This window comes from Bos taurus, chromosome 8 (assembly GCF_002263795.3).
Source record: "Bos taurus isolate L1 Dominette 01449 registration number 42190680 breed Hereford chromosome 8, ARS-UCD2.0, whole genome shotgun sequence".
NCBI lineage: Eukaryota > Metazoa > Chordata > Mammalia > Artiodactyla > Bovidae > Bos > Bos taurus.
The window spans coordinates 64,049,418-64,072,358 of NC_037335.1; the positions used below are offsets into that span (position 1 = coordinate 64,049,418).

At 47.7% G+C, this 22,941-nt stretch overlaps 1 protein-coding gene across 5 annotated transcripts in view; it reads left to right on the plus strand.

Annotated features, from left to right (window-relative positions):
• The window catches only part of COL15A1 (collagen type XV alpha 1 chain), a 103,377-nt gene that overhangs the window by 74,669 nt on the left and 5,767 nt on the right, over positions 1 to 22,941 (plus strand). For all 5 annotated transcript variants that reach the window (XM_005210199.5, XM_059888927.1, XM_059888928.1 and 2 more), the window contains 16 exons: positions 1,075 to 1,137; positions 3,539 to 3,607; positions 3,717 to 3,752; positions 7,987 to 8,040; positions 8,135 to 8,194; positions 9,648 to 9,716; positions 9,832 to 9,873; positions 12,194 to 12,239; positions 14,014 to 14,094; positions 14,505 to 14,554; positions 14,658 to 14,768; positions 15,647 to 15,791; positions 19,566 to 19,630; positions 21,131 to 21,259; positions 21,407 to 21,466; positions 22,221 to 22,280. In XM_005210199.5, the coding sequence (XP_005210256.1) occupies positions 1,075 to 1,137; positions 3,539 to 3,607; positions 3,717 to 3,752; positions 7,987 to 8,040; positions 8,135 to 8,194; positions 9,648 to 9,716; positions 9,832 to 9,873; positions 12,194 to 12,239; positions 14,014 to 14,094; positions 14,505 to 14,554; positions 14,658 to 14,768; positions 15,647 to 15,791; positions 19,566 to 19,630; positions 21,131 to 21,259; positions 21,407 to 21,466; positions 22,221 to 22,280 (1,140 nt within the window). The remainder of the gene's footprint in view (positions 1 to 1,074; positions 1,138 to 3,538; positions 3,608 to 3,716; positions 3,753 to 7,986; positions 8,041 to 8,134; positions 8,195 to 9,647; positions 9,717 to 9,831; positions 9,874 to 12,193; positions 12,240 to 14,013; positions 14,095 to 14,504; positions 14,555 to 14,657; positions 14,769 to 15,646; positions 15,792 to 19,565; positions 19,631 to 21,130; positions 21,260 to 21,406; positions 21,467 to 22,220; positions 22,281 to 22,941) is intronic.

Consider the following 22,941-nt stretch of genomic DNA (forward strand, 5'->3'; position numbering starts at 1 on the left):
GACACTGAAAATACAGGAGAACTTGACATTAAAAAACAGGAGAGAGTGACAGCCACAGGGAAGACCTCTTAGTTAGGAAGAGGAGGCGAGACCTCTGAGCTCCAGGCCCAGCTTGGCTTCTCCAAAACCAGAGCGTGTCCCAGACACATTTGCCTCTGAATGACTAGTTCTGTGTTCCCGAGGGAGCCTTGGGCTTCTCAGAGGAGCCTTTGGGACCACTTGAAGAGTAAGGAGGGGGCCAAGTAAGCAGGATCCAGGGCACTGACAAGACTCCATCTGATGTATTTTATATACTGGGCTTTTGTTTAAGACTTTACTTGAAAAAAGGAATGAAAAGAATTTCACTGCTAAAAAATAACAACTATTTGAGGACCACTGCATTAACCCAGAAGAAAGGGACTTGTGAAAAGCTAAATTACATAAAAAGTGTTGAAACTCTTTTTGGGGACAGACGTCTGGCTGTGTGAGTCATTGTCGCAGATCTTAAGTGTCTGTTGGAGTTGAGACGAGGTCACCTCTCACCGGATGTGCAGAATTTGGTTCTGCAGAGGGAATAGTGGAGGCATTGGTGGGGGTTGGGGGTGGGTGCAGAGAGGCTAAGGGGACAGGCTCGCCCCTGGTGGAGCGACGGGAGTGGAAGATGAAGTGCCAAGACCAGCTGGGATTACTTTGGATGTCAGACTAGGGTGTCTGGATCCCATTCCTTAGGTAGTGGGGAGCCAGAGAAGGGGTGGGAATCATGGAGGATGGATGATGGGGCAAGTGGGCTGCAGGACAGCCCCAAGGACCCATGGGTGAGCAGAGGCAGCAGGCAAGGCCGTTTCAGTGATGCCCATTGGAGGAAACCATAGTTCAAAGAGAAATGGGGCCTCTAGGGCTCCTAACACTCGATGCTGTCTTCCTCCCCCAGACCACAATTTCCAGACCACTTAAAATTAGGAAAACATCGTAACTGTGACTTCCACTGACACTCTGTGTTCTTTTACTTTTGGAGGAAAAAGAAAGAAACCTTTGTTTAGTTAAAGCATTTTAATTTTAACAAACAACCAAATACTCTCCAATAACTCCTTCTAGGGCCCAAGAGGTCCAAAAGGTGACACTGGCGTACCTGGATTTCCAGGACTAAAAGGAGAACAGGTAAGAAGGGCCAGGTGTGTGGGTGGGAGAATTTGCTAAATATTTCAAGTGGGTTGAAAGTAGCTGTTAACTTTTTTAAAGTTTGAGATATAACTCAGGTACCATAAAATGCACCCCTTTCAATTGTGAAATTCGGTGATTTTTAGTATAGTTGCAAGGTCGTGCAGCCACCACCACTACCTAATTATAGAACAGTTTCATCATGTTGGAAGAAACACTGTGTCTTGTAGCAGTCACTCCCCAGCTGTTAACTTTCGTGATCTCAAGATTCCTCCAGGGTGCAGGTGCGGTGCATGGAGAAATAGATGCTCATCATAGTTGGAAAGAGGACTCAGCCAAGACTCCCCTGAATGCTCTTCCCATGAGTTCTGTGCTCGGTCTATGCCTCCGCCGGGCTCTCACATTATGATATGCACTCCCTGAGGGCAGGCACATCCACTTTCCTTTCTGTGGCTCCAGTACTTAGCACTGTGCCTGATACATGAATGGCACTCAAAATATTTGCTGGATGAAAGGATGTATGAGTAATGAATGCAATGAATGCTAACATTTAGAAATTCTTATTATGCTATTATATTATTATGATTATTATAAGCTGGGGCATTCTGCAGTTGGTTAGCAGTCTTGGTCCAGAAGTTTTGGGATAAATATTTAGCATGCAGAGCACTTCCTGAGATTTCTAGGACGTTGAAATGATCTTTGTACCTTTCCACATTTGCCTTAGAATTGGTTTCCCAGTTGGTTTTTATAGGTAAGGGGAGAGTAACATTTTCATACACAGACTGACGTGACTCTGCATTGGACTCGTCTGTCCATCCATCCATTTATATACTCATCCTGCTTACATCCATTCCCTTTGATATACCAGCCAGGTTCCTTTGCTAGGCCCTAGGAACAGTGAGATAAGATGTGAGGAACAGACATGCAGAGAGCCACAGAGAGACTGGTTATTGCTGTAACGGGAGTCTGTACAAAGCCAGCAGGAGAAACCCTGAGCCTGCCTTGGGGTGTCAGGGAAGGTGGGTGCATCTCTAAGAGAAAGGACCATTAGCTACTCTCTTTCCTTCCTTCCCAAACCATTTCACACTAACCCCAAGGAAGTGGAGAGAGTCTCTAGTGTCTGTTGGACCACAGTCCAGGGGGCGGCGGGTTCAGTGTGCTGGGTCTGAGTTTAACACTACATGAGACCTTGTCTTGGGGTGCCTTTTGCTGCCTCGGGCCTGCAGAGAGGGTGTGGGGCCAGGGCAGCTCTGGCTTGCGAGGAGACCTGGTCAAATCCGATTAGCTCTTGCCTTAAACCCTCTGTTTTCCATGTGGCAAGTTCAGGCGGATCAAGAAGGACCTACTTGCCATCCCTGCCCTATCCCCTGCCACCTTGAAAACTGGGAGGAACACCCAGACAGCTCTGCTCTGACCCCAGCGGCAAACGCACTTTCTCTGGCTTTACCTCTAATGCTTTTGTGCTTGCTTCTTCTTGCTGCTGGCGTGCTCAGGACCGCTTTTCCTCACCAGTTGAGTGGTAAGATCCAAATATCAAGTGTGGGCCTGGGGGACAGAGAGGAGAGGCTGCTCGGATTGCTTTGGCGCCACTGCCCTGGCTGCTTCCAGCCCTGTTGAAGGGAGACTTTTGTGTGGTCCAGCCCAGCTTTTCAGGGGCCAGCATTGAAGTTCGGAGCCAGAGCCTTGAATGGCTCCTTTCCCTGGCCTTTCTCTGAACATATATCTTCTTGAAAGCCTCCTGGGTGGTAGGTAGCCCTACAGAGTACAGAATTGGGGGCAGGATTCTGTGTCCCTGCCACCAGTCTCCCCATCCCCCCTGTGTCCCAGCAACTGAGATAACTTTGCCTGATCAGGTGAGTGTTTGTACAGGAGCCTGGAGCTTGGAGGCAAAATTCCACATAGAGACTCAGGACCCCTGTGTTGACAGAGGCCTCCACTGATCATGCTCTCATGGCTTTCCCAATTTTAGATATTTTAACAAGAATAAGGATTTTAGGCGAGAACAGATCTCAAGTTGAGCTGTTAGGAGCACAAGCCACCAGATATATTAATGTTAGGAGCCAGAGGTCCTTAGCGGGGAGCATACAGCCAGAGGTGGGGTGGACCTTGAGGATTGAGGTTCCTGGAGGATTAAGGTGGGGATGCTGAGCAGGCAGCAGCAGGAGCCTTGGAGGGGCTTGCAGGACCCCAACCTGTGCTTTCAGACAGTAACTGAAGTACATGGAGGCAACAGAGTAGACGATATTTAACCACTTAGGAGGCTGTGCAATATTTCAGCAAGAGGTCATGTCAGGGCAGGGGGGTTGGAGAAGCTATTTGAAGGCCAAAGAAATGGTGGTGAGCTTGTGGATAAGGTGGCGAGGTGGGGCCCAACTTCATCAAAAGGTTCTCTGAATTACAGGGTGAGAAGGGAGAGCCAGGTGCCATCCTGACGGGGGATATTCCTCTGGAAAGGCTGAGGGGCCAAAAGGTAATTATTCTACCAGACCCTAAAACCACATGTCTGCTTCAAATCTCATCTTTGTTTCTGCTGCTGACTGTGTTCATCTGAGTGACAGGTCTTTGTCTTCCTGTTTTAGGGTGAACCTGGAGAGCACGGAGCCCCGGGACCGATGGTAAGCCAGAGCATGTTACCCCTAAACTGGGGTTTGAAGCATTTATCGTACTTTGGCTCAACTAGATTGAGTTATGAAAATAATGATATGGCAATGTGTGTGTGTATCAATGTATCAAGGGTAGGCTGATTGTAATTAAATAAAATCTCAGTGGTTTAGCATAGTCGTGGCTTAGTTCTGAGTTTTACAAAATCCACTGTGGTGGTTGCCAGTTGGGTATCTCCCCTCCAAGCAGTGACTCGGAAGCCCATGATGCTTGTGTCCTGTGACTTCACTGTCTGGTGGATTCAGATTCACACTGGCATCTTCCAGCTGGCAGGCCAAGCTTGGGGAGGGGACAGACCATGGAAGATGATGAGTTCCACCTCTGGCCTCCACTGATGCAGGAGGCAGTGGGGTGAGTGGTGGGGGAGCTGTGTGTCCAGAAGGAAGTGGGGAAGCAGATGGTGGTGAGCCCCACAGTTGTGCCATGGATTTTGCCAGCTATAGACTACCATTGCCCAGGCAACCTGGGCCTTTTGGCTTCTGGTCTTAGATCTGCTGCTCATTTGCTGTATGAGCTCAGACAAGTCCTCTTCTCTCTCTGGGCTTCTGTTTTCCCAACTGCAATTGAGGATGTTGACTGAGTACTGAATGACATGATTGGGCCTTTCTTGCTTTATTGCTCCAGGAACCTATAACTCATTCAGGCTTCTGAGCAGTTTTAAACTACCAGTTCTCTCCAGATGAACCCTAAACTTCCCTGTCATATATTTCTCCTCAAAGAACAAAGAAAACTTATGCAACATCCACCATGGGTTGGACAGTGATGCTTCAACACAGATCATCTCATTTAATTTTCACCACCCTGAGCGGTGAATGTCAGAATGCCCATTTTATAGACCAGGAAACTGAGGTCAAAGCAGTTAAGTAACTTGCCCACTGCCACACAGCTTGTTAATAACAAGCGGGAATTTGAACCGAAGTTGTCAGAGTCTGTGTCCTAGTTTTTCCCAGCACACCTCACTGCCTCCTGTGAACGCCTTCATTCTTCTGAAACATTTGGGGCTGAGGAATTGCACACTGGGATTTGAATGTGGGGTTTGTTTGAAGCTGGATCTCTGGACTGGGGAGAAAGGACCTCACAGTACTCTAACAGGCACATGTCCTTGATGAATGGTGCGTAAACTCCAAGGTGCAGCCTTCAAAGGACTTTCTAAGGCCTTTGGTCCCTTCAGTTCAGTTGCTCAGTGCTGTCCGACTCTTTGCAACCCCATGGACTGCAACACACCAGGCTTCCCTGTCCATCACCAACTCCCAAAGCTTGCTCAAACTTATGTCCATCAAGTCAGTGATGCCATCTAACCATCTCATCCTCTGTCATCCCCTTCTCCTCCTGCCCTCAATCTTTCCCAGCATCAGGGTATTTTCAAATGAGTCGGTTCTTCACATGAGGTGGCCAAAGTATTGGAGTTTCAGCATCAGTCCTTCCAATGAATATTCAGGACTGATTTCCTTTAGGATGGACTGGTTGGATCTCCTTTCAGTCCAAGGGACTCTCAAGAGTCTTCTCCAACACCACAGTTCAAACGCATCAATTCTTTGGCGCTCAGCTTTCTTTATAGTCCAAATCACATCCATACATGACTACTGGAAAAACCACAGTTTTGACTAGACAGACTTTTGTTGGCAAAGTAATGTCTCTGCTTTTTAATATGCTGTCTAGGTTGGTCATAGCTTTTCTTCCAAGGAGCAAGTGTCTTTTAATTTCAAGGCTGTAGTCACCAACTGCAGTGATTTTGGACCCAAGAAAATAAAGTCTGTCACTTTTTCCATTGTTTACCCATCTATTTGCCATGAAGTGATGGGACTAGATGCCATGATCTTAGTTTTCTGAATGCTGAGTTTTAAGCCAACTTTTTCACTCTCCTCTTTCACTTTCATCAAGAGGCTTTTTAGTTCTTTGTTTTCTGCCATAAGGGTGGTGTCATCTGCATATCTGAGGTTATTGATATTTCTCCCAGCAATCTTGATTCCAGCTTGTGCTTCATCCAGCCTGGCATTTCACATGATGTATTCTGCATATAAGTTAAATAAGCAGGGTGACAATATACAACCTTGATGTACTCCTTTCCTGATTTGGAATCAGTCTGTTCTTCCATGTCCAGTTCTAACTGTTGCTTCTTGACTTGCATATAGATTTCTCAGGAGGCAGGTAAGGTAGTCTGGTATTCCCATCTCTTGAAGAATTTTCCACAGTTTGTTGTGATCCACACAGTCACAGGCTTTGGTGTAGTCAATAAAGCAGAAGATATTTTTCTGGAACTCTCTTGCTTTTTCGATGATCCAGTGGATGTTGGCAATTTGATCTCTGGTTCCTCTGCCTTTTCTAAATCCAGCTTGATTATCTGGAAGTTTGGTCCCTTAAGTCAGGCAGAATGGATGCCCTGGAGAGGCATCCTTGGTCCTAGCTGCAGGCTAGGGCAGACTGGGAGAATTTTGTGTTAACCACTGGTTAACCACTTACTAGGGCTTCCCAACGGAGAAGGTGATGGCACCCCACTCCAGTACTCTTGCCTGGAAAATCCCATGGATGGAGGAGCCTGGTGGGCTGCAGTCCATGGGGTTGCTAAGAGTCAGACACGGCTGAGCGACTTCACTTTCACTTTTCACTTTCATGCACTGGAGAAGGAAATGGCAACCCACTCCAGTGTTCTTGCCTGGAGAATCCCAGGGACGGGGAGCCTGGTAGGCTGCCATCTATGGGGTCGCACAGAGTCGGACACGACTGAAGCGACTTAGCAGCAGCAGCAGCAGCAGGGCTTCCCAAATGGTGCTAGTGATAAAGAACCCACCTGCCAATGCAGGAGACATAGGAGACTTGCATTCCATCCTTGGGTCAGGAAGATCCTCTGGAGTGGGCATGGCAACCCACTCCAGTATTCTTGCCTAGAGAATCCCATGGACAGAGGAACATGGTGGGCTACAGTCCATAGGGTCACAAAGAGTTGTACACATCTGAGTACTTTGCATACATAGCCTGTCTCAACACAGTCTGTTTGCCATTTTTTTAGGGCATGGATGAACATGTTATTAGAGCAGAAAGAAGTGGCTTGATAGGTCCCAGGGTTAAACCAGTCATTCCCCTGGAAGACAGGACAGACCCAGCTTCAAAAAAAAAGAGGTGTCCACTGGACATAGAGCTTGTTCTAGGAGGAGATCATGCATTGTATGCATCCCAGGCACTGGAAGGCATGAAGGCTCCTGCAGGAGGGTGGAGCAGTGTCTCTGGGAGCAAAGGGACACAGAAAGCCAGCACTGGAATGGGGTCCATGGGCGGCGCTCATCTGGAGAACTGGGATGCCAGGCCAAGACTCTGGTCCTTAGGGACATGTGGGAGCAAGGCAGGAACCAAATCCTGGAGCAGATTATTGGACTGGGCTGACGTGAGGAGTGGGTCTGGGCTGCATTATTCCAGCAGGGGATATGAAGAGCCCTGGAACTTAAGACTGAAGGCAGAGGTCCACGTTCTGAGCTGGCCCAGCACACAACTCCTTGGGAGTTGAGGCCTGGGGCTCCTGACCTCTTGTTTCCTTGTTATTCCTGACTGGCTGAGAGGGTTGGGTCCTGTGTATGTGATGGGGCAGAGCCTGTAGGAGGGATGGAGCAAGTGGGTCCAGCTGAACTCAGAGAGACCAGCAGCCAAGGAGCCAGGCGGGTGGATGCCTCGTAGGTTCTTGTCCCCCATCCTCCTAGCAGTGGCTCATTGTCACCACTGCCCACAGAAGTAGGCTGGACACCTCCCATCTCCCTGGCCTTTTAGTTTCTGTTCCTTTGTTTCTTTTTTAATTGAAACATATGTGACATACAGCACTGTGTACATTTAAGGTGTGCATGGTGATTTGATACATTTATATATTGTAGTATGATCGCCATTGTAGAGACAGCTGCTCTCTCACATCACATAATTATCATTTCTCTTTGTGGCTGGAATAAAGATGTAGACTCTTAGCAAGTCTGAGGATTATAATACAGTGTGGTATTCCCTGTACTGTGCGTTGTTAGCTCTCCAGGACCTCGCTGTACTAGTTGCAAGTTTGAACCTTAAGCCAGACCTCTCCTACTCCCCCGCCCTCCTGCCCCGAAACCACCTTTACACACTGTTTTTTACTATTTTAGCTTTTTTAGATTCCACATATAAGTGACATCATACACTATTGTTCTCTTTCTAATCTGGCATTTACTTTGCCTCCAGGGACCCAAAGGACCACCAGGACACAAAGGAGAATTTGGCCTCCCTGGACGACCTGTAGGTATCTGAGTCCCTCAGACTGCCCGTGGAAGAAGGACATGTGGGCCAGGCTAGCCTGTGGGTTTACTAAGGCCTCTCTCATGGGTTTCAGGGTCGCCCAGGACTGAATGGCCTCAAAGGTGCCAAAGGAGATCGAGGGGTCATGATCCCGGTGAGTGCCACACCAGAGGCCCAGCCCCACACCCAGGAACGCGGCCCCAGGGCCAGTGTCAGGAGGAGGATTGGTCGGGTGCCAGGTCCAAGTGAGCAGACAGAATGCTCAGGAGTGTTCTTCTTCCTCTGCTGCCACTTCCAAAGATCCGCAGCCCAGCCCTGTCCTCAGGCTCATTCTCAGGAGGTCCTGCACCAAATCCACCTTAGTGGAGCATAAGCTTCCGCATCCAGACCCAGAGAAGGGTGGGAGAACACGATCTGGGAATCCTCAAGAAGTCTGGTTTCAAATCCCAGGTCTTCTGACTCGGGTTATATCATGTTTTTCTTGGATTACACATTCCTGGGGGTTTCACAGGTCACTGGTGTAGGGGTGGGGCTGAGCATTCTTGAGAGAACATAGAAGCTCAATCAGCTGCGTACGCAGAGCCTCACCAGATGGCAGACCCTGGAACATCCGCAGTGTCCCGCATCTGCGAGAAGGAAGCCAGTGTTTATTGGTGCTTTTGAGGACAAGATCTCAGTCTTGATAGTAGCTCTCCTGAGAGACACTCTGCGGAGTCCTTGTTTTACACAAAAGGAAACCAGGGCCTTTAGTTAGTTAGTCACCTTTAGTTAGTTAGTCACCGCGGGAGGCCCCCCATTTGCTACATGCAAGTGCAGCTTGAAGTATGTTGTTGATTCTGTCTGCACCTCCTGGTCTCCAGGAGGTCTCCAATTGGTCTCCAATTCTGCATGCCCAGAATTGCAGAAATGAGGTGGTGTTGAATCACTGGGCATTGACTCACTCACCAAGCCCTTGGGGCTGCAGGTATAGCAGCCAGTCTAGTGATCACGTGGAGCCTCCACATGGGCTGGGCGCCTCTCACCTGTGGTCAGAGCCTCGCCCTCCCCCACGTCTGCTTCAGGTGCAGCTTGGGCTTCAGGATCAGCAGAGAAAATATCGCATGGTGTCACTGCCAGGCTGACCTGGCTCTGCCATGGACTCTGCCATCTAACAGGAGTTGGTGTTTATCGTTACATTTATGAGGGGTCCTTTCAGGCACCGTATCCCAGCAAGGTCCCACCCCACCACTCCCTCCATATGAGGGATACGTGGGTAGAGGTGGTGGGCTCTGTATCCGCTGAGCACTGCTCTGGGGGTCAGAATCTGGCTTCCAGTCTCCATTCTTCTGTGAATTGCTGTGTGGCCTTTAGCAGGTCAGTTCCCCTTTCTGGCCCTTGTTACCTCCAATTGTAAACCAGCAGTGATACTTGCTCTGCTGTTGTGAAGATCCAGTGAGGACACAGAGGTAGACATGCTTCTGGAAGAGGGTGGCCCACCCATGGGAGGAGTTAGTCGACTTTAGAAGACCCTCCTTTCCTCGTCTCCAAACCCTGCAGAAGTACCCTGCAGCTGCCTCTGTGCTTACAACAAGCCGAACTCAGTAATGGCCTTTCTTGCCCCCCTTCAGGGTCCACCTGGCCTACCTGGCCCTCCAGGCCCCCCAGGACCACCGGGAGCTGTGATTAACATCAAAGGAGTAAGTTGGGGTGGGAAGGGAGAGAGACTTCCTGGGAAAGCGGGAAATGGTCCCCTACTGGCCTGAGCTGGAGTCAGGTGTCCTCAATCCCTTCTCTCATTCTCATTTCCAACAGGCTGTCTTCCCAGTTCCAGTCCGGCCACACTGCAAAACGCCAGTAAGTAGAAAACAGTAATGGCCTTAAAGAGCAGGCTTTAGCATAGAAAGCAACTCAGAGACGATAAGTTTTTAGGTTTTGTTTTGGGCCACTCCGTCAGTGTTCTCTCTGATGTCAAGTGAGTAGGTGGCTCTGAATCGTATTAGGGCTTCTAAGGGCACACGTGTGGACAATGTTTCTTTGCGATCAAAAAGCAGTGTCTTTTGTTATCTTCATGTAGACACGTTAGCTTCGTGCTTGGAGCAGTATAAAAAAGGGAGAAATAGATACTTTAAAACACAGAGGAGAATAAAGAGGCAATTCTGACTAGTGATCTTCACATTGGGAGCTACAGGCTAAAATCTATAACTATCCTTTCTTAACTGTCACGTTTCCGCACAGTACACAACGCTGAGAGGAGGGACTTCCTCTCCCCCTTTGTAATGACAAAACAATCTGTGACTCAGACAAGCTCACCAACTTGTCTAAGGTCACAGGAAGGACACAGCTGGGCCATCGCTCAGGTCCCCTGGCACCCCTTGGTACCCCAAGGGGTCAGGCACATGCCTGTTCACCCCACTGGTCAGTGCACTGTCCCTGAGGCCTCACCCATGTGAGGAGGGTCTAGTTTTTGTGGGGAAACGCAGGGGGGTTAGCCTCTCCCCATGCACAGGCATTAGTCACTGAACATAATCATTCACTCAGCAAGTATTTATCAAAGATTTACGAATGCCAAGTACATGTGAGGTCCTAGAACTGCAGTGGTGAACTAGACAGGCGTGAGCTCTGTTCTTGGGAGCCTGCAAATTACAATTTAGAAAGGTTCTTTGAAGCGGGTTCTTAATTGATGTCTGTAGGGGTGGTGATGAGACTTGGGTCAAGGGCTTTAAAATGACACAGTTTGACTGAGTGTTTGCCCAGACATCTGTCCACATCTAAACTTTGAAACAATCAATTCTGCAACCCAGGACCTGGAAACTCTGGTCTTGAAAACAGAGGATGGGACCCACCTGTATAGGGACCTACCTACGTAGGGTGACCTGAGAGATGGCTGCCTCCCACCATAGACAAGGAATCATAGCCTAGCGAGGCCAGATCTCTCTCTGAGTTGGTGCCCAAAGCCCCTCCCAACAAACAGGCTTCAAATGGACTGACCATGGGACAGAACTTGGAAAACTCACGAGTATTGTATAATGCTACTGCAATTACTGTGACCTATGCTAGGATCCTTTGCAGTGACCATGGCCATTGGGGGTCATGATGTTACTTTAAAAAAGCCAGAGATGAGCTAAGAGCATTTGATTTTGATTTCATGTTGCCTGGCTAGACACCATGCAGGCTTGAGTGTGGATGTTTCTTGACCAGCTCTCAAAGTGGACAGTTGAATAAGAAATGCTTCCTCTCACATCCAGCGTTTCATGGGCTTCTTCTCATTTCATCCCCTTTCTAATACCATAACAATTAACAGCTCACCCCTGGAGTGGAGGAACTTTATCAGCACAGCTATAAGATACCTGCTTGGCACTGCTGCCTTTGTCTTTAACTTAGAAATGTTTTTCCTGGAAGATTACTGTCCCTTTCCCACATCTTCTGTTGGTGACACCTGAGCAGCTTGTGACCCTCCACCCAAAAGTATGGGAGGATCTGGGATCAGAGGGATCATTTTGATTCACATATTAACTGGGAAAAAGCTGGACTTATAAAAGGAGGGTGGCAGATAGCTCTGTTATTAAAAAAGAGGGAAAAAAATGCAGGAAACTGGGGATGAACTGTGAAGGAATATTATCTTGAACAGCTTGGACCCCAGACCCATGGCACTTAATGGGAAGTCCAGAATAGCACCCTAATCTAATGATAACTCCTCTTTATTAATTATAACCACCATCAACTCCTGTTCTGGGTGCTCATCTTTGATTACACATGGTAGCAAAGCTAACGGCTGACCCAGGTTCATGACTTGAGTACATCACTTACCATCGCTTGACCTCTCATATGAGTCAGTCCTAACTGATCAGAAAGGAGGCCAGGAATGCTCATGGTTGGCCAGACCAACATTGCTATGACTTATCTTTCCCTTTGCAGAGTTGTTCAGCCCATAGATTTCACCCTGGCTCAGCTACATGATGCACCCCCAACCCCTACACCTGCTAATTGAAGACCTGAGATGCTTTGCATTGAGGGGCCCTGTGGAGCTCAGGGCTTTTGGGGGCTCCAATATCCAGGGCAGGCCTAACTCCATGACCTTGCCCCTTGCCCCTGGGACAGGGGACTAGCTCCCTGCGCATACAAAAACCAGAACAGGGTTTACAGTGTATGACCTTGGCTTTCTCTCTCTCTCTAGGTTGGTACCACGTATTCTGGGAATTCAGAACTCATCACTTTTCATGGTACACACTCCCGTCTTCACCTTATGTTTCTCTGGGATGTTTCCTGACCCTCCTATCTCTGCAGAGGTGGTTTCTGTTTGCCCAATTCTGGGCGTAAACTAGGTGCTCTGAAAAGTCTGACTGCATTGTGGGAGGGGAGCTGAACCAAGGCTGAGCCAAGGGCACCTCTGTTTGCTTGTGTCACCCAGCTGCCTATTTTATGCATCTTGTCTGGGCCTCCTAGCTAGGAGCCAGCACTCCATTTTTCCATCCGTGTGTTAGTTTGTTCGTAATGCGTCCACTGATAGCTTCTCCTCACCTGGTGCCGTCCCATTCACTGGGCTGAGACAGATGGACCCCATGCTCTTCTTGCCACCCAGGCCCTTAGACTCTGCTGGGCGAAACCATTTAAAAAGTCATTACAGTGCAGTATACCAAGAGCTAAGGCAGGGAGGTCCTGCAGCTCAGAAGGCCTTTGCCTGAGAGCGTTCCTGGACCAGCAGCATCAGCAGTCCTGGAGCTTGTTAGGAATGTAGACCCTTGGGCCTCATCACAGACCTGCTGGGTCAGAAGCTTCGTTTCATAAGCTCCCTCTGAGGTGTATACACACACAGTGCATTGTGAGACACACTGGCTCTGAGGGATTTGTAAACTTCAGCATGTTTGCGGCTGGTGGGAGCTTATCTACCACTCATCAGGCAGGAAATAGGCTAAGAGACGGGAGCCGCAGGTGAGCAGTGACTCTGGTCCTCTGTCCCCACACAATGTCACACCATGTGTGCCTGTTTTGATTGAGAAGTCTGGACACTTGTAGTTTAAACAGGGAAAGGCCCATTTTTTCCCCCTAATACTGATCTCTGGCTCAGCTCTGTCACCCCTGGCCTGCCAAGTGGTGGTCTCCCTGATGGTATCTAGTGTCACGGGTTTTTGGTCACTTTTGGTTACAAAATCCAGGATGTTCTCAGACTTCTTGTTCAGATCCAATTCAAGGTAATCCCTTCCTCTGGTGCCAAGGTGACCTTGGGGAGGAGCAGGTGGAGCTGGATTTGTTTTTGTCAGATCCCCTGTGTGTGGCTACACATTGGTTAGTCTCTCTCAGGAACCAGGAGTTCAGAGCTCTAGTGTCCACCCACTTATCCAGGTGGGGAAAGGGCACTGCCTCCTTTTCCAAACTCTACTCCCAGGAGGCTCCCTCTGAGCCCATCTTCAAGATAAAGAGCTGGGGGAGAAGGGAGGGCTCTAAGGCTGATTCTGCAGAAACAGTGCTTCTCACAAGTCCTCTGGGAAGTAGGATACGGCACTGTTGGCATCCTTCCAACTGTGAACGGAATACTGATCACCCTAACTGTCCTCTGCGGCCCTCCTGGGGCATTCTTCCCTTCCCCTTACACCGCTGTGCTGCCCAGGCTTAGGTGATATGAGACTGAGTGCTTGACTTGGTGTTGAGTCTCAGTCCACGTGCATGAGGCCATCCAAGGGAGCTCACTGTAGCCTCTGCTGTACTCCCATGATGCACTGCTGGTACCTTGATGATGGTACTTATTCCATCCTGCCTGGTGCTACCCTGACTGTGTCTGTCTCCCTGAGAGCTTCCCAAGTTCAGGAATTGTGTCTACTGCATCTACCTCTGCCTCTCCATCCTACAGCAAAAGATTTTATACCCTCAATAAGCTTTTGTTTGTTGATTGGACTTAAGAGGCTCCACTTCAAAGCCTTCTCAAAAATGTCTTATGTAGGATGAAGGTGTTTTTCCACTATCTTATTTTTTTAAAAACACGTGTGTATTTGGTGGCAGGTGTTAAAGGAGAAAAAGGATCCTGGGGCCTTCCCGGCTCAAAAGGAGAAAAAGGTGACCAGGGACCCCAGGGACCACCAGGTATCTCAACTCTTGTTCTGTATATTGCCCTTTATTTTTGTTCTCGAGAAAGCCAACAGAGCCAGTAAGTGAGGCTAATTACATTACCACCCAGCCTGCAAGCTCCATGAAATTCCAGAAAGACCCAGTCATGGGTGATGCGTGTTCAAGATGGAACATTGTCAGGAGAAACCAGAAGTTGCCATCATTCCAGCTTCATATGCAGATCGAGCCCCAGAGAGGACCAGGGAAGAGCCTAGGATCTCATAGGATCACAGATTCTGGACTGGGGCTCATTTCCAAGCTGTGTCCCCTCTACCAGCTAAACCAATATGAGGTCATTTTGGCTAGGCACTTATCATGTTCCTAGATGCTTTGGTATTTGAATTTCTGAGACTGATTGCAAATTTTAGAAAGCATTTCTTTTTCAGGCCCTCCTGTGGATCCAGCTTACCTGAGGCACTTTCTGAACAGCTTGAAGGTGAGCTTTTCTGAGACTTTGGCCTGTGTTTCCAAGTTCTCAGGCTTATGTCATAGACTGGCTCATCTGACTCTTTCTGAATGTTCTCTGAATGATCTTCCAGGGGGAGAATGGAGACAGGGGAATCAAAGGAGAAAAAGGAGACTCTAACAGTGGCTTCTCTGGCTTCTCTGTGTCAGGGCCACCGGGCCTGCCAGGAAGTCCAGGTCTGGTGGTGAGTAGTGACCCCTCCGAGTCCCTTTCCTCAGTGAACCCTGGAGTTCCTGAAGCTTCCCAGTGTGACTAGGCAGCTGGGAAGCAAGGGCCAGTCACAGGCTAGAGGCAGGCCTTGGGTGTCAGCCTCTTTCCCTGATACTTGCTAACTGGTAGGGAGCCTGACTGAGGCCACGGAAGAAAGGGAGCTGGCCAAGGCCATGTGCATGCAGGTAGCTTCCATGTCACCCACTGCATTGCCTTATGCACACCAGTGGTGGAAACTTCACTCAATGCAAAGAGTTGTTAATGGTAGACACATCAGATAATAGACGCAGAAGCAAAGGTGAGGAAGATATTTTTAGAGTGGCTATTTGATTCTTCTGGAATTTCATCAAACAAGAAGCCCCTGAGTCAGCTTGGTCTTCTTAGGATGAGAAGCTTCTCCAGGTCACAAGAAAGAAATTCAGTTTACTTCTCCAGTGAGATTATGACAAGATCATTGACCCTCAGGGGGCCTGGAACTCACCATGAGCAAGACAAAGCAAGCCGGGAGGCCAGGATTCTCCTCCAAGCTCTGCTGCCAATTTGCTCTGAAACCTTGGCCAAGCCCAACCTTTCTCTGGGCCTCTGTTTCTCCATCTGTGAGATGCCAAGGCTGAACTAGATGAACTCCAGTGGACCTTGTAAGTCCAGGGCTTCCTGGGCTTCTCTCCTGTCATTCAACATGACAGCTAGGCCACTGCTCTTTAAGTCTTCCACCACCTAGCTTGTGCTCAGGGTTGAGGACAAAGATAACAATAGCGGAGTTTACTGACTTCTTACCAATGTCCTGACAAAAAGACCAGACTTCTAGTGACTGATGGTGCTTTCTCTCTTCTGTTACCATGCACCTGACAGGGCCAGAAAGGGGAGGCCGTTGTCGGGCCCCAGGGACCCCCAGGTGCTCCTGGCCTGCCTGGGCCACCTGGCTTTGGGAGACCTGGTTCCCCTGGGCCACCAGGACCCCCGGGACCACCAGGACCTCCAGCTATCCTAGGAGCAGGTCAGTACCATGAGTCACCACTTCTGGGTGGCACGTCGGAGCCACACTGTCTGACAGAGGCTGTGTTGAGCCTTGGATTGAGCCTTCTTTCTTTTCTTTTGTTTTAAACTGAGATGTCATCTGCATGCCAAAGAATTCGCTCACTGAAGTGGACAGCTGAATGGTTTTTTATGTATTCACAAGGTTGTGCAGCCTTCGCCTCTCCCTAACTCCAGGACATTTTCATCACCTCGGATGGAAGTCCTGTACCAATTAGTAGTCACTCCTCTTTCCAAACCTTGATCTTTCCCTGATCTTGGAAACCTCTAATCTACTTTCTGTCTCTATGGATTTGCCTATTCTAGACAGTTCATGGCAGTGGAATCACACAGGGTGTGGCCCTCGGCTTCTTTCACTTACCGCAATGTTTCCAGAGTTCCCCCGTGTGTTGCATGTATCATTTCGTTTATTCATTCATCAGGTGATGGACATTTGAGTTGTTTCCACTGTTTTGGCTATTTTGTGTAGTGCTGCAGTGAACATTTATATACAGGTTTTTGTGTGAACATATGTCTTCAGTTCTCTTGAGTTTATACCTAGGAGTAAAACTGCTGGGTCATATATGTGATGGAAGGTGAAGGTGAAGTCGTTCAGTCGTGTCCGACTCTTCGCGACCCTATGGACTGTAGCCCACCAGGCTCTTCCATCCATGGAATTTTCTAGGCAAGAGTACTGGAGTCGGTTGCCATTTCCTTCTCCAGGGGATCTTCCTTCCTGACTCAGGGATCGAACCCGGGCGTCCCACATTGTGGGCAGACGCTTTACCGTCTGAGCCACTAGGGAACCCCCAATATATGTGATTACTCTATATTTAACCTTGGAGGAACTGCCAGACTGTTTTCGAAAGTGACTATAACATTTTGCATTCCCACTAGCAGTGTACAAAGGTTATAATTTCCTTTTGTTGTCATCATCATTTGTTATTATTATATCTTTTTTATTCTAGCCATCATTCATTCTTGTGAAATAATATCTCATCGTGGTTTTGGTTGCATTTCCCTAAAGACTGATAATGCTGGACATCTTTTCGTGTGTGTGTGTGAAATTCTTGGCTGCTTTGTCAATGCCTGGGCCTTAAGGGACTTGAGGACCAGCATTGATTCTAACCCTCTATGTAAAAAATTTTTTTACCCCTTGGTACTTCACTTCCTCAAATGAAAAATGTGTGAAATAGAAGAAAATCTCCATTTATTGAATACTTACCAAGTGCCAGGCCATCTGCTAGTCACTCTCCTACAATATTTTGTGGGTTCCTACAAAGCCTTTCAAGGAAAGTATTAGCATCCCCATTTTATAGATGAGGAAAGTGAGGCCCAGAGATGTTTAGGAACCTTTCTGAGGTCACATAGCCAATAAGTGGCACCAGATTAGGACCCAGATCAGGACCCAGGTCAGAGTAACTCTGAAGCCTACATTCTTTCCACTGTGGCCATGGTGGAAAATAACAGTAGTGGCAGTAATAGCATAAATACCTCATTTTTTGTTCTTTGGGTTGACATGAGCCAGGTGTGGCGGAAGCACACCTGGGAAGAGGCCTACAATGTCTGGGGCATCTGGGAGAACTTTACACAGGAAGTGACTCTGGGGCAAGCGACAGAAATGGAACTCAAACTAGTTCAAGTAACAGGGAAGCTTACTGCATGTGAAGGAGGGGTGAACAGTTTGTGGGGGGGGGGCAGGCATGCAGTGAGACTTCAGATACAGCCAGAACCAGGGATTCAGTCCCTGTGAGGATTCTCCGTCTGTTGCTAGGCTTCTCTCTGAGCGCAGCTTCGTGCGTCTTCACCACAGACCACATCCTCTGCAAGTGGGAAATACCAACAACCTACAGCTTCCACTGTCATCTACAAATCTTGGCCTTCTTTCTCAGTTTTCATTTGAAAAGTCTTGGCATAGGGATGTTCTGGGGACAGATTCTGACTGACCTGTCCTGGGCCAGATGCCCAACCTTGGAGCAGTCACCCGGGGCCAGGAGGTGGGCTCACGTGAGAACGTGGCAGCTGCTTCTGGACCTGAATGGTCATAGAGGTGAAGGGGAAGCTCTCAGGAGCAGGTAGGGATGCTGGTCCCATAGGTGCCCACAAAACCTTGAGGGATAGAAGGGAATTGCAAAAGGCGAAGGGACATTGTAGGGTGAGTACAGGAAGCAGAGACTCTGTTGTCCACAGTAGCCCTAAACTAGGGCCCCGGGACTCCTTGCTGCATTGGAAAGAATTACCTTTCACACAATACATGACAGTTCATAGTTTACAAAACCCTCCCATATCCATTATCCCATTTCATCTTCACAGCAACCCCAGGAGGAAGATGAAATGGATAGGATTATAAAACTCATCTTACGGATGAAGGCACCAAAGCTCAGAGAGGTTAGGAGACTAACTCAAGGTCACAAATGCTAGGAAGAGGCATGGCTGGGGTCCAAACCCAAGTCCTCAGGCCCTCTTTCCACTGAAGACATTCACCACCTGTGTGTGAACGTTCAGGTCCTGTGTCAGAACTGCAGGCTTCCGTGCACAACCTGAAAAATCTCACGCAGTAGTTTTCCTGTGCTGTATTAAGTCGCTTCAGTTGTGTCTGACTTTGCAGCCCCATGGACTGTAACCCCCAGACTCCCCTGTCCATGGGGATTCTCCAGGCAAGAATACTGGAGTGGATTGCCATGCCCTCCTCCAAGGGATCTTCCCGACCCAAGGATGAACTGAACCTGCATCTCTTACTTCTCCTGCATTGGCAAGCGGGTTCTTTACCACTAGCGCCACCTGGGAAGCCCCAAGTTTTACTGGGACTTTTACAAATATCCTTAACCCTGCCAAGAGTTTTGCAGATTTTGAGGGGAGACAGGAGGTTAGAAAGATAGAAGGAGAACAACAAAATAGCTGTAATGATATTTGTGTTTGCCTAAAGTAAGGGCTATTCATTTGGGAACCATAAACTAGGAATTTCAAGGATGTGCCTCAGAGAGCTATCATCCCACTAACATTCTAAGTAGAAAAGTGTGTGTGTGTGTGTGTATATCTCTATCCTGGGGGAGAGCGCCTTGATCTGGTTTTTAAGGGCACTTTGACTTTTCAAAAGCTAAGAATCTCTGGTTGGATACTATACAGTTTGCAAAGCACATTCCTAGTTTGTATTTTTCTCAGTTCTCAACATAGGCTAGTGAAGAAATATCTGTTTATATTTTACTGATGAAGCTGAGATTCAGAGAGCTTGTTACTTCCCTAAGCTCACACAGCTGAGAATCAACAAACCAGGGTCTTCAGTCTTCTGGCTGGAAGGCAAGGGCCCTGGCACTGCCCTACCCTGCCCTCCTGTAGCTTGGCACCTTCTCTTTTTTCTGAGTCTTCTTCCTCTGTTCAGTAATTACCTGTTTGTTTCTTGGGACAAGTAAGTTGTATGAATCAGGACATTTGGGGATGCAAGTGACAGAAAACTCAACTCAGACTGACTTATACAAACAGCAGAAACAAAAGAAACGTATTCACTTACAAAACTGGAAAGTCTTAGGCATGACTTCACTCAGGGCTACAGTTAAGAATCTCAGCCCTCCCCTAAGCCAGCCAAATGCGGCTGAGTCATAAGCTGGGCACAGAGCTCCTAAGATTCGGTTACAAGGTGCAGCGTTTGCAGCTGCGAACGTTGTGAGTAAGGTGGTGAACACTCTCAGTAATCGGCTAACATCAGAGGCATTTTGCACAGTGTGCTTTTCTGTAACTTCTCTTTCCTGTTTTATCTTAGCTGTGGCCCTTCCAGGCCCACCTGGCCCTCCAGGACAACCAGGGCTTCCCGGATCCAGGAACCTGGTCAGTATTATCATCAGGGAGTCTTCATCCTTCTGCTTTGGATGAGTTTGTTTAGAACTGTGGCTACAGTGTTTAGGGGCTGGCACACCTCTGTTGGAGTTGGGCCTCCATGACAACAGAATTGGTATAATTCCACAAACAGGATATTTATTATACTCTTTGGATGACTTAGTAAAAAGATACAGATGACAAAATCATTTATGATTTAGGTTCCACAAGAGCCAATTGTATTACATCAAAAACCACAAGCACAAGAGTGTAAACAACATTACAGGAGCCCCTGCGCTGGTCACGTTTCCCCTGGGTAATGCCGCATTCTCTGTTTTACCGAAGAAGGTCTCTTGTACCTTCGTTACCCTGATCGCCTGACTCTGTATGGCACACGGAAACTGTTGTGATGCACAGAAAGAGGAACAAATGCCTCATTAGGATGTCAGGAGTCCTAGCAATGTATGTTGGTCTTTGATAGATTTTAGCTGGAAATTTGGGCTGCCAGATGAAAAACTGTCCAGCAGTTGATGAAATTTTGATATTTGGTGCCTTTGGTGGATGTCTGGGTCATTTTAATGCACAAAGTCATTATCTTCAAAGCTAGGCAAAAATTAAGTGTTTATAATCTTTCTCAGTTGAAGAGAAAAATAAGAGTTTCCTTTTCTGATATTTCTCTGAGACTTGATAGTTCTTGATAGAGTTTTCCTGCTTTTATGTCTGTGCCTAGAGAGGCCAACATGATTTTCTAACCTTTGGCAATTGTCTAGACAGAGAAATTATAGACCCCTATTTTCTTCTATGTATTTATTATTGGAACTACTCAGCCAGGCAAAAAAAAGGTTCAGGACCTAGGTAGAGTCACTCTCTTGTTTATATTTCTGAATCCAAATGAAAACACTTTTGAAACCCTGTAAGGAGCAGCATGAGCTAATGTAACACATGGAACAATGTCTGTGCCATGGTGCAACTCACGCGAATGGAAGCGGCAAAACCCACCCATGATTTTCCCAGTACCAGTGCCCAACAGAGCCAAGTCTATTGACAGTTTTTAAATGTCTTCAAACTCACAGGATATTATCTTCTTTGTTTAATTTTTTTTAATTTTATTTTATTTTTAAACTTTACATAATTGTATTAGTTTTGCCAAATATCAAAATGAATCTGCCACAGGTATACATGTGTTCCCCATCCTGAACCCTCCTCCCTCCTCCCTCCCCATACCATCCCTCTGGGTCATCCCAGTGCACTAGCCCCAAGCATCCAGTATCGTTGTTTAATTTTTTTTATTATAAATGAGATTTATGTTTCAAGGTAGTGAATGTTTTTGTTTGATCAAAAGGAAAGTCCTTTGGTTATTGATGAAGTTATATATCTCTCTGTGGCACAATAACCTTTTCATTGACTGTGAGGGGATGGCTCATATTTGACTTTACAAAGAGGCTGGGCTTTCAAATCGCGCCATCGCTCTAATGGTAACTGCGGTGTTTCGTATTTAAAATTACCTAACAGGTTACAACATTTAGCAACATGGATGACATGTTACAGAAAGCACATTTGGTCATAGAAGGGACATTCATCTACTTGAAGGACAGCACCGAGTTTTTCATTCGGGTCAGAGATGGTTGGAAAAAATTACAGGTAATTCTTAAACTCCTTTTAACAGACTGCCTCCTAGTACCCTCTAAAAATCACAGTCTGCTCCTGTAAATGCCATTTTTCTGATTTGAAAATGCAAAAACAGTTTCCAGTTGATGTTTCATTTTCAACATCCTCTTTTCCTTAAAGCTGGGAGAACTGATTCCCATTCCGGATGACAGCCCTCCTCCCCCTGCACTTTCCAGCAATGTGAGTCCTCTCCCCACCTTACTTCTAGCTCCTTCATTCATTAGCACTGACTGAGTCCCCTTGGCATCCAGTATCAAGCTCTCTGACTCTGGACAGCCAGCCCTGCAGAGTTCACTATCTGGCAGAAGCCCAGAAATTACCAAGTGCCAAAAGAACGTTCTCACACTGGACGGCAGGGCAGGGGGGCGGGTCGGGGAGGGGGGTGGAGCTGGACCCAGAGGCTGGAGACCTGCCATTCCCGTGTCACAGCTGAATCCTCTTGGGCAAGGGACTCCCCTTCTCTTGGCATCAGTTTATTGATCTGTGAAAACATGGTTGGCATAAGCAATCTAGAAGAACCCTTTAATATTTGATGCTGAGACTTCCTTACCTGATTAGAACATTAACAACTTGCATTGTCCACTGTTTTAACCTTACAGCTACCCTTTCAGGTAGGTACTATCATTCCCGCTTTGCACGTGAGGAAACTGAGGCTCTGAAGGGGTGCCTTGCTCTATGAAGTGAATGAGTTGTTTGTAAAACATGGGAATTCTGCTTTTTGGTTCAGTGCTCTTTCTAAAAGTCTTGAGAATATTGCTCCCTTTCTGAGGATCATTTTTCGTTCATGCATGAAATTTCTTAAGTGTGGTCCAAAGACCATGACAAACTGTTTAAGACAGCTTTTTAAGAAACAGTTTACTTGTACCTTAATGTACGGTAAAGAACAGAGTGAATGTATGTTCAGGACTGTTTGTTTTCTTTTTTTACCAAACAGCCTCATCAGCCTCAACTTTCTCTGACGTCTATTTCAAATGTCAATTACGGCAGACCCGCAGTAAGTACGATTCATGCGTTTACTCTACAAATGCCGCAAGTGTGTCTACCATGTGCCAGGCCCCGTGCTTGGCATGCAGTTTGTTTAGATAATTGCCGGAACCTCAATTGCAGGAAACACAACAAGGCCTGTGGACTCTTGTCCCTGTTGAGTCTGCTCCACCATCTCTACAGACCAGCCTCTGCAAAGGTCTTTCCTCCTGCCTCCTCTCTACCCCACCCCAGGACACAGACATAGGTTACATCTGCAAAACTTGCACACAGCTTAGGGTTGCCATGGCACTGATCCTGGCCCCAACGCTATGTGATCTTACAGCTGCAGAGCCCAGTACCACCTGGCTCAATTCAGAGTCTTGGGAGAGGCAGTCCACATGGCTCAGACTCCCTCCCAGCCAAATCGAGAGCAGCCAAGAGAATGAAATTGAATGGCCTAAGGCGACTCTTTAGCAAGTATTGTGGGGACACTCTTCAGAGCACAAGGCATGAACTTGGCGGGCACTGGGAACACGTTTCCTGTAGTGCTGCCCTCTGCCCAGCAGGAGATCCTGTGGGGCATGGTGAGTCTGCAGTACCTGTAGGATACATGAGTGGAGACCCCCAGAAGGAAGCAGCATCGGAAAGTCTGCAACCCTGCAGTGGGTCTAGTCTGGAAATGCAGACTT